Genomic DNA, 14,745 nt, shown 5'->3' on the forward strand with positions numbered 1-14,745 from the left:
TGTAGCCCAACACAAAATCATGCACTTATTTTAAGACTTGAGGGTTGGGTGCTGGAGAGGTTGCTTGGTCACTCGGTTGTTAACATATACTGCTCTTGTAGAGGACTTGAGTCTGGCACCCACATGGGACAGTTCACAGCCGTTAGTAATTCCAGGATCAAGGAGCCTGAAGCCCTAGTCTGGCCTAGTGCTAACAGTAGAGTAAATCTATTTTCTTTGAAAAAGAAATGTTTTGTAATTTTTTTCCTCTTAGAAATTTGATTGAATGGATCTCTAGATAAACTTCCTTTAAGGATGCATTGCAGTAACGAAATCCACACTTCTGTTTGCTGACGCTAGAAGGCGTGGCCTAGGAGAGGAGGCGTGGTTTCCGACACCTTCAGAGCTGAGCAGGCTGGGTCACCCACCTAGCGATGGTAAGTAACGGTGAGATAATCCCAGTCCTAAACACTTCGCACATCCAGGAGTCTGCTAAAGAGCCTGCCCACGAAGGCTGCCCTTGTCCCTTCTGTCCACTGTCATTTGTCGCCTGTGGCTCTGCAAATCAGAACCACTGTTCGAATGTCACAACACCGAGGAACCCATGCACGGAAGAGACGGATAACTTGCCTAAAGTCACTCAAGGGACTGCCACAGCTATAATTCTGACCTGGCTCTCCTAACTCACAGCATAGTGCCCCTTCCGAGACCCCACAAACTGTGTGAGGCTAGCTGTATGACCTCACGTAGACACAGGTGTCCTGTGAAGTGCGGTGACAACGAGCTCTCCACCAAACTTTGAGAACACCTTATCAGAAGCTCTCGCGCCTTCACGCACGCGCTGTCCACAGCCTTGGCTCTTCACAGACAACACGCTAGCGGACGCGCTTGCGTTGTGTTTTCTGGCACAACGAGGCCACCGTATAACCTCAGCTTAAGGCCGGGAAAATTAACGGCACGCCCCTGGCCTGGCAAAAGGTGTGACGAGGTGTGACTACCAGGCCCAAAGCAGTTCGAGGCAGCCACAGCTACACCCAGACCGGAGCAAGGCGGTGCCCCGGTCACGTGGTCCGACGCTTCGCCCCGCCCCTATCTCCGTCGGTCCTGTCTGCGCCTGCGCGGGCGCGGGCTCGCTCGCCGGCCGTCCTGCGGGCGGGCGCCCCGGGCCGTGGGTGAGTCCTGGGTGGGGTAGGAAGCGGCGGCCCGTGTGCCCTAGCTTCGGGCCAGAGAGAGGGGAGGCTTGAAGCAGGGCCGCGGGCTGTCGAGCTCCAGGTCCTACGCTCGCATCGCGTCCGGGGCCTGGCTCCGGACGAGGGGCCTGTGGTGCTGCGGCGCGCTCGGGCAGGGAGGCGCCCACAGCTCGGGAGCCGCAGGCCCGCGGGATCGCGGCGGCCCGTGGTTCCCTTTGTCTGCGCCCCACGGGATCGCGGCGGCCCGTGATACCCCGTGGGGCTGACGATTCCGCCCAGCACCTCTCGGTCCTCACGGAGTGGGCAAATGGAAGCCTGGAGAATGCTCGTTCTGAGACACCATGTTTCATCGCGCAGTAAACAGTCTAAGCTGGGCGGGTGGGCGGGCGTCAATTGTTCCATTCTGTGCGGATTGTTGTATGTAGCTTAGGTAGAGGGTGTCAGCACCTCAGCCATGTTTACGACTTTTAGCTTAACCTTTGTCTTGGCCCCTACAGCTTGGACCAGCTGGTCCTAGTGCCCACCTTCTGTTTTGTCTGTTTTTACCTGTGGTCTGTTGACAGAAGAATGAACTGTATGTGGAGTGATCATACCAAAATGGACCTCCGGCGCCTTTGCTTTAAAAGGATTTGAAGACCCAGATCCAGGGCACATGAGAAACAAACCAGAGTCACCCTTAGTGTTTCTTAGGGCGACATGACATTTCTGACAATTGACTCTAGTCTCCGTTGTCAGATGGAAGGAAGCAAGATAGTGGATTTTTGTCACAGATGTTGCTTTGTATTTGCAGTGGTAAAATCATGCTGTAACTAGCACTTGAACCTTGCCTAACCCTGTTTTTGAATGCTGACTAAGACCTGCTGACTAGTAGGAATTCACATCTTTTGAGAATTACAGTCACCCTTTGCCCTGTTTTTTGACAAAGACCTTTGTACTAAGGTCATATCTGGCTTTTGCATATCCCTGTGGACCGAAAGTTACATTGACTGTTTAGAATTTATACTGTTTCTTACATCACAGAAGTTTGACCCTTGTTGGATCAAAGTGGATTTTGCTCCCTTCTGCTAGGTTTGGTGCCTTACAGCAAACTTGTGAGGTCATTGTGAAAACATTTTATAGTAAGTTGCAAAGGATTATCATTCAGAGAAATTTAAATAGAACCACTTCATCAGAGTTTAGCCAGTGAGCAGAGTGTAGTAATCAAACATGCCATATTTTAAAATTTAAAAAAAAAAAAAAAAAAAAAAAAAAGATGGGTTGGGGGCTCTAATGTGCCAGGGTACTTGAATGGGGGGGGGGGGGTCAGAGGACAACTTTCCAGAATCTTCCACCTCTCAAGTAAGATTGAGCTGATTGGCAGTGTGCTCCTTACTTGATGAGCCATCTTGCCTGCTCTCATATTCTAAACTTATCAGAACACAGCACACTGACTTTGCTTCTTGTTGCCGCATTAAGAAAACTTGTTGTAGGCTGCAGAGCTGGCTCAGCTGTTAAAGAAAACATAACCGAAAAAAGAGAAGCTTGTCACACCACCCTGGTGGGCCGGGCGCAGCTGACAGGAGTGATTTAAGTCTGAATCTGGGAGGTTCGAAAAGCATTACTTTTTTTTTTTTTTTTTTTTTTTGCTAGGCTTGGTGCCTCACACCTTTAATCCCAGCACTCTGCCTGGGACAGAGGCAGGTGGATTTCTGAGTTCAAGGCCAGCCTGGTCTACAGAGCAAGTTCCAGGACAGCCAGGGCTACACAGAGAAACCCTGTCTCAAAAAAAAAAAAAAAAAAAAAGTATTTTTTTTTTCTGTATAGGACTCTTAATGTCTAATAATGTAAGTGTCAAAAATATTCCCAGAATTTCTTATGGTGGTTTGTAGACAGGCCTGTAAATGACTACCTGGGCTGTTCTCTGTTTGCTGACCAACAGCGCCCATTATTACAGCCATGACAGATTAAATGGAGCAACTTTAATTTGCAAAATTTTGTTTTTGCAAATTAGAAAAAAAGACCTAGTTGGGTAGAATGGACGAGCAAATGTGGCCTTTGTTTTGTAGTGTAGAGGACTGAACACAAAGCGGGGAAACAGTCTGCTGGGCGTCCCAGAGCTGAGCAAAGTGAAAGTCCCCTAATGACGTGAGTTTGTTCAGAACCACAGCTGTACGCAGCTGCTAGATGATGGCTTTAGAACGTTAGGCCCTTGTTAGCTGGGCATGCTGGCCACTACTGACCATCCTCCGCTACACACTGAACTCTAGGCCAGCTGGAGCCAGATGATGATACCCTGTAAGTGTTCTCGGTGTAAAGCTGAAATAGTCTTTGAATTTGTAAATTGTTAGAATAGTGTATGGTTGTGTACATTAAATGTTTTTGTGAGATTAGGGTGTGGGGGTAGAGAGGTGGGCCAGGTCCCTCTATGTAATCCTGGCTATCCTAGAACTGAGACCAGGCTGTTCTTTTTGGTTTTTCGAGACAGGGTTTCTCTGTGTAGCCCTGGCTTTCCTGGAACTCACTCTGTAGACCAGGCTGGCCTTGAACTCAGAAATCCGCCGGCCTCTGCCTCCCAAGTGCTGGGATTAAAGACGAGTGCCACCACTGCCTGGCCTTTAAAGATTTATTTATTTTATATATGTGAATACACTACACTGTCGCTGTCTTCAAAGACATCAGAAGAGGGCATTGGATCCCATTACAGATAGTTTTGAGCCACCATGTGGTTGCTGGGAATTGAACTCAGGACCTCTGGTAGAGCAGTCAGTGCTCTTAACTGCTTGAGCCATCTCTCCAGTGCCAGGCTGTTCTTAAACTCAAAGATCCTTCTGCCTCTGAGTGCTGAGTTAAAGACCTGGACAACCACACCCAGGGATTTTTGTTGATTTTAACATTAACCATGACAGTAAAAAAGAACAAGACATTATCTAGTATCAGGCAGTTCTGCGCCAGGTTTTAGTTTTTAAAATCTTAATCTAAGTTGGTAAACATTAAGAGTTTTTAGCTGGGTATAGTGTGCATGCCTTTAATCCCAACTCTTAGGAGATAGAGCTGCCTGTTTGAGGCCATCCTGGTCTACATAGAGTTCCAGGACAGCCAGGGCTACACAGGCAAACCGTATCTCAAAGCAAAACAAAAATAAAATAAATATTTTGGTGCTCCAAAATAAAAACAAACCAGTTTTTAGACAGGCCTGATAGTACCTATAATGATAACATTTAGAGGCCGAGGCAGGAGACTTAGGAGTTTATAGTCAGTCTGGGCCAAACTAAAGCAAGGCCTGGTCTTAAACTAACAAGAAGTTTTTACCTCATGCCTATCAGCTGGAGCAGTAAAGAGCATGGCTGCTGAGGACTGATCAGTTAGTCATTAACAGGCTTTGTCTCTGCCAGGGTTCAGTGCTGTGGGGTGTGAGTCACCGCACTCTTATAAGCCGGCAGTAAGAAGGGGCGAGGGCTCCAGAGGTCCTGACTGATGGCAGCACTACATCAGGCTGCTTACAACCACCTCTGCTGGTGCACACTCACACAGACACTTTAAAAAGGAAAAAAAGGAAAATAGTATGTCTCAGATACTATTAATCTCTGAACCATCTCTCTGGTCCCCACAAACATACCTTTTAAAAACGAACTATATACATATAGAAATTAAACCAGATTTTTTGCTTTTTGTTATTTTTTAAAGGAAATGCAATTATCAAAATTGACTTCAGAAGAGAGAAGGCTAACAATGGAAAACACTGGGAAAGTTACCAGAAAGCTGTCATCCTCAGTGCCAGGCTCAGCTGATGTCACAGGTAAAGTCTTGTAAGCTTTAAAGGAACAGATAATGTTGAAGCCCAGCCTTGGTGGCCCACGCCTTTGACCCCAGCACTCAGGAGGCAGAGGCAGGCGGATTTCTGTAGTTTGAGGCCAGCCTGGTCTACAGAGGAGTTCCAGGACAGCCAGGACTACACAGAGAAACCCTGTCTCGAAAAACCAAAATAAACAAAAATAAAGGACCAAGTAATGTCGGCAGCATTGAAATTGTTCTACAGGACAAGGAAAGGGACACAGATTTGTTCTTCCAAAGACAGTGGAACAGGCACTGGAACTTGATGTGAAAATCAGAAACTGGGATCTCGGGAAGTAGACTGTAGAATGCTACGGAATGGAGGTGGGGACGGTGGCTCAGTGGCTGAGTGGCTGGGCCCTGGCTTGTGGAGCACCGGAAACCAAAACAGATCCTGGCAAATGTTACTTAGGGGAAGTCAGGTGTCCTGTGCTGTAAGGCTAGTGGGTGGGCTTTGACTCAGATAGGTCCGCGCGCAGTGCTGTGCCTGTCTCCTGTGCACAGTGAGCGGCGTCATCATCCCTGTTGACTTCTCGTGCTGCAGAAGTAATAGGAGTTTGTTAGGAACTGCACCTTAAGGAATTTTCACTGGCTGGTGACACAAGGCACGGTGTTCTCCTGTCAGCCACACAGTCAGAAGGTAAGCAGCCAATGCTCCCGGGTCTATTAGGAGTCTTAACTGTCCTCAGGGATGCCGGAAACCAATGAATGTGATTAACATGCATGAAGCCCTGAGTTCAGTCCTCAGTACCAACAATACGTATATGCATTTTTCACATGATATTTTTACCCATAATGGATTTATCAGGATGCAACCTGAGGGACATCTGTATATCAAACAAGCACTTCAGAAGTGAACAGTAACAGTTGAGTCTTGTTGAGCACCTTTTGTACTCCGCTCTCAGTTCACTCAGTGAGTTGAGCCAGCCTCTGGGATGGGTAACTTCCCTGTCTTACAAACAGTGCAACCATGACTTGCCGCAGCTCACAGGTGCATGTGTGATGGAGCTGGGATTTTAATTCAGGCGACTAGTAGGTCCCAAGGCTTGTGTGTGTTACTTAGGCTCTGATTCCAGTATCTCTGTGGCCATTTCATAGCTACCTGAGAACATCTGACCAAAGTTTAAGATAAGTTCCGATTGTAGGTGCAGGAGAGGAGCTTAAAGTTCCTGCTGGGGCAGGAGACTAAAGAATTCCCCTAAGCTGGTTTTAGAGGGAAACTGGTTGTGTGTGTTCTGTATCCTGTTACAGGTCTGCAGTTTCTGCTTCTTCTCTGGGTCTGGCCTCTGTCTTCTTCCCTCTCGTTAACATGTTTGCCCTGACTATTAGCAGTTTTTAGCACCATAGTGTAGTAATGTAGGAAAATCTTGAAGAATTTAACAGGCTTTTGATTTTGCTCAATTTGAAGAACTAGATGTTTTGTCCAGTTTTGTCCAGTCTCATTTCCCATTGAACACCTTGCAGTGTGGCTTAGATTGATAACTTTCCACGCCTTGGGTGGCGCTGCTGTGAGCATATCTACTGGTGATTTTGGCTGCATGCCCACAGCTTGGAGGCACTGTTTCCTGCAGCACTGGACTATGTATAGTCTTTCCAGTGTGCGGGCCTCCTGTCACGGTCCTGCGGTGCTTGTGTTTTGTGGTTGTTGAGTCTTTGTTGTCTTTTTCAAAATTATATTTGCATGTGTGTGCATGCTGTGCTGTGGGGGTCAGAGGACCACTTCTGGGAACCTCCCACCATGTTTCTGAGGCGTGCGTGTACTCTTTAGTGTTTCAGCATGGCTACTTCAGGCTACATGAACTTGTACGGCAACAGGTTCTCAACCTGTGGTTCTCCATACCTTTGGGGGTTGACTATCACATATCCTGCATATCAGATACTTACAATACAGTTTGTAACAGAACATGATTACACTTAGGAAATACCAACAATAATTTGATGGCTGGGGGTCACCACAACATGAGGAACTGTATTCAAGGGCCACAGCCTTAGGAAGGTTGAGAGCCACTGTTCTAGCAGTTTCTTTGGTTTCTGCCTGCCAGCTCTTTATGTGAGTTCCAGACATCAAATTGGGGTCTTCAGGCTTACAGACAAAAGGTTTTACCTGCTAAGACACCTCCCTGACCCCTGGTTTATTTGTTGTTGGTGGTGGTGTGTGTGTGTTTGGGGGGTATTTTATTGTTGTTTTTGATATTGAGACATTCAAGTGGGTAGAAAGTGATAATACTTTTTTTTTTTAACTCTTAAACATTTAATTGGGGCTGGCTTACAGGTTCAGAGGTTCAGTTCATTATCATCAAGGCAGGAGCATAGCAGCATCCAGGCAGGCATGGTGCAGGAGGAGCTGAGAGTTCTACATCTTCATCTGAAGGCTGCTAGCAGAATACTTGAAAGTGATAATTCTGTTTTGTATTTCTGTCATGATTTATAAGTTGACCATCTTTCTTGTACCTGTTGACCGTTTTGTTTGTACATAGTCTTTATTTTGACATGTTCATTCAAGTCCTTTGCTCATTTTTAAATTGGGTTATTTACTATTTTGCTAAATGTTGCTAAATTTGTTAGCTATTGTCTCTTACTACAGAAGAATTAGTCCATTTAAAAACACAAGGGCTTTGAGCTGTAGCCCCATGGTCAAGAGTGCTTGTTGTCCTCTCAGAGAGCAGGTGGCAGCACCTGCACGTCCACAAACACCTGTGTCCAGCTCCAGGGGATGCCCCACACCCTCACCCCCTCCTAGACTGCGCAGGCACCTGCCAGCAAATGCATGCAGCTGCACATAGGTAAACAACAAGATAGAGCATGTCGAAGCATCTTTTTAGTTCTAGCACTGCACTGTGGAGGCAGAGGCAGGGGGATCTCTGTGAATTTGAGGCCAGCCTGGTCTACAGAGCAAGTTCTGGGTCAGCCAAGGCTACACAGAGAAAAACAGTCTTGGAAAACAAAATAAAACAAACAAACAAAATCACTTTACAAATACTAAAAGTCACTGGATGGTAGTTGTGCATGCGTTTAATCCCAGCACTCGGGAGGCAGAGTCAGGAAGATCTCTTTGAGTTCAAGGCCAACCTGTCTTACAGAGTGAGTTTTAGGACAGCCAAAGCACAGAGAAACTGTCTTGAAAAACCAAAAAGATTAAAAAAGTTAAATAACTAAAAATCAAGCTTTAATGTCTTTAATTCCAGCAATGGGAGACAGGGGCCTGTGGACCTTTGAGTTCTGGGCCAGCCTGGTCTACAGAGCAAGTTCCAGGACAACATGAGCTACACAAAGAAACCTTGTCACCAAAAACCAAAACCACCTAAAAATCTAAAATATATTCAGATTACTGTTTTGTCCCCAATTAAAAGGTGGTTTTGTGGTAGTCCTTGGGATGCAAGGATTGCCTTGAGGGGGTCTGGCTTTATAAACGGTCTGGCCCCCAACTTGTCTTGTCTCTGCTTGCTGAGTGCTGGCATTACAGGAAAGCTCCAGGCCTGGCTAGAGCCAGCTGTTTTACTGTGTCTACTGTTAGTTTTCTTTTAATTTTTTAAAAATTACATTTTTATTTATCTTGTGTTGAGGTGGCTCACGTATTGCAGGCAGAGGACAACTTGTAGGAGCTGGTTCTCTCCTCTACCATGTGGGTCCCAGGGATCAAACTCAGGTCATCAACCATCGTGGCAGACACCTTACTGCCGAGCCATCTCGTCTGCCCTGTCTTTTGTTTTGGGAGGGACTGTTACATCTTATGGACACATACATAAAACTAAGACTTTGCTTCCTCTTGGGGAGAGCAAAACTGTATCTTTGGCTCTCCATCTCACTATGAGCCGTACCCACCTGAGACCCAGGGCAGCCAGAGTCATTGCTAGGTGCAGTAACAGGGTAGACACTAGGGTTCCTGTCAGTGGTCTGGCCCTACCAGTTACTAGTTGTGTCTTGAACAATGAGATCATTGGGTCTCCTTTTCTTTTTTCATGTAAAACTAGAAGGATAACTTTATAGTGTGAAGAATTAAATATGACAGAGGATCGTGCAGACCTTAGCCTCATTCTTCCATGACCTTGGCACCCCACATGTACAGCTGTACCCACAGACACTCAGGATTACAGACGCCAGTGCACTCTGACCAGCTTGCTTACTTGACAGTCTATGACTAGTCTGTGGCTTCATTGTCTTTAGGATCAGTGCTTAGCAGAAGGCCAAATTCACGGGCACTAAATAAATGAATACAACTTGTACCAGTTGATTGCATGGCATAATTTGCTGTTGCATCTCTTGGGAGGACTTTGTCCTGTTTTTTGTTGCTGTTGTTGTTTTCTGGTTTGAGACAGGGTCCCAGTGGAAGCCCTAGCTGACCTGGAGCTTGGCTTTTAACTTTCACACTCCCCGGCCTCTACTTCTCCAGTGTTGGGCTTCTGAGCCTGGCAGCTCCTGGGAGAGCTGTGAGTCTTGTTTCAGTGGGATGATGGCGCTCTCTGGTTCTGTAGGATAGCTAGTGTTGAGAAACTGGGTCAGTGATCTTAGCATCCCCTGTTTCTTTGTAAATTCCTTTAAGAATTATTGTGAACCTCAGAAAACTATCACTTACATGGATTGACAAGTTTTAGGGATTAAACAAGTTTGAAATAGAAATTGCTGTTAAAAAAGCAATGATGAACCTGTGGCCTGCTAATATCACACTTTTATGAAAAATAGCTTCCTATTCTGTGCCTCCCATGTGTTTTATAACTTTTCATACTTCCTTCCTGTCTGGCTAACACATAGGTGGAGCCTTTTGTCTGTCTCTTCAGTCTGTTGTAAGGGTTGTTTGGTTGAAAGTGATTGTAAGAAGGGACGGCCTAGGATTCCTCTAGTATACCTTTGAAGTATTTCTAAACAACCGGTGACCTAAAGCTAGACATTTAGAGTGGGGCTGTGACTCTGGTACTCAAGACTGTGAGTTGAAGGCTAGCCTGGGCTATATATATGGCAAGACTGTCATAAAACAAGAATAGAACAACAACAAAATGAATGCCACAGAAAACAGACTGCTAATCTGTATGTAAAAACAGCACACTGACTACATCGCATTCATATGTACAATTAGTAAAAGTATTTTTTATTTAAAACTAGAATATTACTAATCCAGCTGTAAAGGGAAAATACAGAGTGTGGGAATTGGAGAGGGGACGGGGGCAGAGTTCCTGAGTTTTGCTCTCTCTAACACCGTGATCATTCATTATCTACAGGTTAAAACAGTCTTCCCCAGAGAGGAAAGGTCGGAGCACCATGATGGACTCAGAAGCGCATGACAAGAGGCCCCCAATGTTGACATCTTCAAACCAGGATCTGTCACCTCACATTGCGGATGTGGGGGACATAAAGCATTACTTGTGTGGCTGCTGCGCAGCTTTCAACAACGTGGCCATCACATACCCTGTTCAGAAGATTCTCTTCCGGCAGCAGCTGTACGGCATCAAAACTCGGGATGCAATCCTGCAGTTGAGGAAGGATGGGTTCCGAAACTTGTACCGAGGAATCCTCCCCCCACTGATGCAGAAGACGACCACGCTGGCGCTTATGTTTGGTCTGTATGAGGACCTGTCGCGCCTCCTCCGCAAGCATGTGAGCAGTGCTCCCGAGTTTGCCACCCGAAGTGTGGCAGCGCTGCTCGCCGGGACAACAGAAGCCATTCTCACTCCATTCGAAAGGGTTCAGACTTTGCTTCAGGACCACAAGCATCACGATAAGTTCACAAACACTTACCAGGCCTTCCGGGCGCTCAGATGCCATGGGATTGCAGAGTATTACCGAGGCCTGGTGCCCATCCTTTTCCGAAATGGGTTCAGCAATATCCTTTTTTTTGGCCTTCGAGGGCCCATTAAGGAGCATCTGCCTACTGCCACTACACACAGTGCACATCTGGTCAACGACTTCATCTGTGGAGGTGTGCTCGGAGCCATGCTGGGGTTCCTAAGCTTCCCAGTCAATGTTGTCAAAGCCCGAATACAGTCTCAGATTGGCGGGCCATTCCAGTCTCTCCCCATGGTCTTCAAGACAATCTGGATAGAACGGGACAGGAAACTGATCAATCTTTTCAGAGGTGCACATCTGAATTACCACCGTTCTCTCATCTCCTGGGGAATAATCAATGCAACTTATGAGTTTTTGTTAAAGATTGTGTGATGAGGCCACTACCTGAGATGTTATTCTCAACTAGCTAGACCTAAGGAAAATGCAATTTGGCATTGTTCCTAATTGGCTTACATACAAGTTGGTGTCATTAAGACCAAGCCATAATTTACAGACAAAGCATTGACAAAAACAGAGGAAAGGTTTCAGTGGGCAGGTGTCAAGGTTAGGGTTTGGTCATTACTCCAGAACTTTAGGCTGTTGCCTGGGAACCAGCCTGTACCTGATGACCTTTCAGGGCGGCTGCCAGCTGAGATTGATTTCTTTTCCTCCCGGAAGGGTTGCTAGGCCTTCTGCGTGGAAACCATGGCGTCAGCAGCCGGAGCACGTGCTCCTAGCCCAGGGCTTCTCAGGCTCACTCTCACCTCATCTATTTCGTCTCTGCTCTTAGGAGGGTCATCGGCATGAAACCCCAGCTCTGCACGAGGACTGGAGCAGAGATGGCTCAGAGCCATGCTTGTCGCCCCGATATGACTTGTTGGGTTAGCTGTTGAGACAGTCATGAACCAAACCGTTTCTGTTGAGATGAGATGGAGGTGAGCAGCTAAGGAAAGCTTCCATTTTGCTGTTTAGCTTTGAACATTTTCTGTTTAATTCTGAATTTGACTTTAAGCCCTTCCAGAATGTCCTTGTGCTGTTTTTACTGAATTCATTGCCAAAAGCTAGGGTGCCCTCGTTAACTTGTGTTGTGTGCTTCATCGTGTTCACGGCGAGCTCTACTGTTTTGCTTGACTTCTTTGTGCTACTGGTGTCAACACAGCCGACCAGTGGGGACATTGTCCCTTGTGAGTAGTAACTGTCATGTCTATCTTGTTTTCTGGTACTAGACTTTAAGAAAATAAACACTTCCATAAAGTTTTATTTTGGGAGTCTTAATACAACCCCAGGTCTTCTTTTTTTCTGGTTTCTCAGTGCTGCAGAGCAAGGTAAGGAGCGGAGGGTGCTTCCCCTCCATCTGGCCCTCCTTCTGTTTCTCTGGAAAGAAAGATTTCAGGGTTGTGACACTCTAGGAGAGCCCGGTTGCCACTGTGCCATTTAGGAGCGTGCTCTGAGTAACAGCACTGACTTCTGGAGCTCAGGGAGGATTCAGCTGGCAGGAACCAGGTCAGGAAGCCACATAGTTTATTTTCTGGGTAAATGTAACGCGACTCACAATTCAACTGAAATAACATTAGTCTGGAGAGGTAGCTTAGAATCTTAAAGAAGCTGTCTGTAAACACCATAGGTAAGCTTGTTTCCCAGGATTTAACATAAGAAAGTCAATTTCTTTGTTTTTTTAAATGGTGCTAGGGATTGAACCCAGGGCCTTGTACATCCTAGGCAAATGCTAGCCCACTCAGCTACACTCCATCCTCCCCATGGTTGGTTTTACTTGATTTTTTTTTTTTTAATTTTGAGACAGGTTCTCAGCATGTAGCCCAGGCTGGTCTTGAACTCACCTAGCTCTGCCTTCTGAGTGCTGGGATTAAAGGTGTGAGCTGCCATACCTGGCATCCCCAGTCCTTAAGGATAAGTTTCTTACTAACAGTTTTTCATCTGTGGGTAATTGCATACTCTGTGTGTGTGTGTGTGTGTGTGTGTGTATACCTACAAACCGAAATCAGACCCTCAACTGCAGTTTGAGCGAAGTTTCTGGGGAAGGTGATCCAAAGCAGCTCTTAACCTGTACACTGAAGCTGGTTAAATAAAGCTAACGTCACCCAGCTGTAAAGGTTGGGTAAAAAAGCCTAGTAAGTATTGGATGAGAGTAACGGAGGCAGCGGCTTTGGAGCGACACTGATGGAAGAGTTTGTGCAGTGCGGTGCAGACATTAGGGGCAGATGACATTAAGTGACTCAGCAGACAAGAATTTGACCGAAACACATCTGAGTAGTACTGTGTATTCAGTTAGGATTTGAAGGTGAGAACTCTCACTAATGAGAGGTGGCATCTTGGTTCCTGACTCCCGTGTCCACAGGCAGTATTGCACACCCAGGGGCCTTCCCAGATGCAGCTCAGGGGAGGGGAGGTAACCAGGGATTATGCTTGGCCCTGGGCCTGAGCGTCATTGGCCTTCAGTGAGCGAGAGGCTTTGTTTTCTCTACACTCCATGCACGTGGTTTGAAGTTTTAGTTGTAAAGCACTCCTGTGAAGCTCACAAGATGTCTAAGGGGAATGCTTTGCCTTTGCTGTCTTAATTATGGGGCATTTTAAAGCAAAATTAAACTTCCTAATGCCTTTTAATTTTTAAACACTGTGTCACCCTTAGAGCTCTTAGACTAGATTGCAGTATATTACAGAGGTGGCTTTGTCTGATAAATTTGATAAAAAAAAAATTCAGAACTTGTAACTCACTTTGAACTTTTATATCAGAATGTACTTAAGAGTCTTAACTAGTGCGGTGATATTTTTTAAGGGCAGAAAGACTAAAGAACTCTCTGAAAAGCTTTAAAGTGGCCTTTGTGTATCATGTGTGGCACAGGTGGCTCATGAGTGCAGGACAGGAGTGTGTCCTGTGTGTCCTATCTGATGCCACCAGAAACCTACGAGTTTCGCATTTAACACCCCAGTGCTGGGAAGCTCAGGACTGCAGCAGAGTCGACACAGCCTTTGCATTGCGGAAAACTGGTGTTTTGCTTCCTTTGTGGTTAGAGACAGATGTTTGTGCCTATCAACATTCATCTTGTGGTTGGTCATATAATCACCTGCTATATATTGTGACCCTGTGCAATAAAGCAGAATTGTACATAAATAGTTATTTTTGTGTTCCTGAAATTCCTAAGCTCAATTACAATGTAGATAAACTTGTAAGGTTTAAGGGCTGGCGTCATATAAGTGGGTAACAGAGAATGAACCCTGGTTTGAGGGTGGTCAGAGCCGGGTGGGTGCAATCACAGCTGAGCCAGACTGTTGGTAGGAAGGCATTCATACTTGGGTTTCCTATGTCAAATGTATTTTTTCCTCATATACAAATAAATGCATATCAAAAACTTGAATATGTTCTCTCTAGATTGAAAGATTTTTTCGTTTTTAATGCTCTTTGTATAAATTGAATGCTCTTTGCTTGCCAAGTCGGTGAGGAGGTGGGTCTGCATATATTTCCTCTTCTTATCATTAAAAGTAGCTACGAGTGAAGCTTCCGTTGCTCTTTTGAGTTGTGACTGTGAGTTTGAGTAACGTTAAACTCTGGGGATGTTGGAATAGAAGTTGAGGTTTTGTGGTTGGGTAGTCTCTTATCAGCAATCGTGTGTGTCTCTGCGTGTGTGTGCGCGTGTGCCCACCAGTCTTTCTGGTACATAGTGTACTGGCTCAGCAGTCCTGAAGGCTCAACAAGGGCAGCAGATCTAACTTTGACTGCTAAGCACTTGTTTCTTAAGTGCCTTCCCCTCCTCTGCTGTAGTGCACTGTCTCACGTCACACTGTGATTCAGTTTGTCAGTCATTTCTGCTGTAATGGCTCCGTTCTAATCATGCTTCCTGGGTAAACGGTCCGGATAGTTGTCCTTTTTCACTTAGTCTCCACTGAGGAATTGCTGCCATCGAATAGTGGCCTGTGGGCATGTCTATAGTGACGGTTCATTTCCATTTTTTGAAATGGGCCTGGAACTCACTCCATGTTTGCTTGGAACTCA

The 14,745-nt window shown here is 46.0% G+C and overlaps 1 protein-coding gene across 4 annotated transcripts; it reads left to right on the forward strand.

Moving 5' to 3' along the window:
* The first annotated feature begins 915 nt into the window (after positions 1-915).
* Slc25a51 (solute carrier family 25 member 51) lies at positions 916-14,110 on the forward strand. 4 transcript variants are annotated; one of them, XM_034502429.2, is made up of 3 exons: positions 916-1,151; positions 4,833-4,944; positions 10,193-14,110. In XM_034502429.2, the coding sequence occupies exon 3, from the start codon at positions 10,233-10,235 to the stop codon at positions 11,127-11,129; it is 897 nt and encodes a 298-aa protein (XP_034358320.1). In that variant the 5' UTR covers positions 916-1,151; positions 4,833-4,944; positions 10,193-10,232; the 3' UTR covers positions 11,130-14,110. The 4 variants fall into 4 exon arrangements, with proteins under 4 accessions (XP_034358320.1, XP_076791155.1, XP_076791154.1 ...); XM_076935039.1 differs by lacking the exon at positions 916-1,151 and adding an exon at positions 3,026-3,443; XM_076935040.1 differs by lacking the exon at positions 4,833-4,944 and having other exon boundaries at positions 1,026-1,151.
* Positions 14,111-14,745: the final 635 nt, after the last annotated feature.

Source organism: Arvicanthis niloticus, chromosome 5 (assembly GCF_011762505.2).
Source record: "Arvicanthis niloticus isolate mArvNil1 chromosome 5, mArvNil1.pat.X, whole genome shotgun sequence".
NCBI classification, from domain to species: Eukaryota; Metazoa; Chordata; class Mammalia; order Rodentia; family Muridae; genus Arvicanthis; species Arvicanthis niloticus.

Coding starts and splice junctions, on each gene's coding strand:
- Slc25a51 (XM_034502429.2), top strand. CDS start 10,233: ATGATGGACTCAGAAGCGCATGACAAGAGGCCCCCAATGTTGACATCT.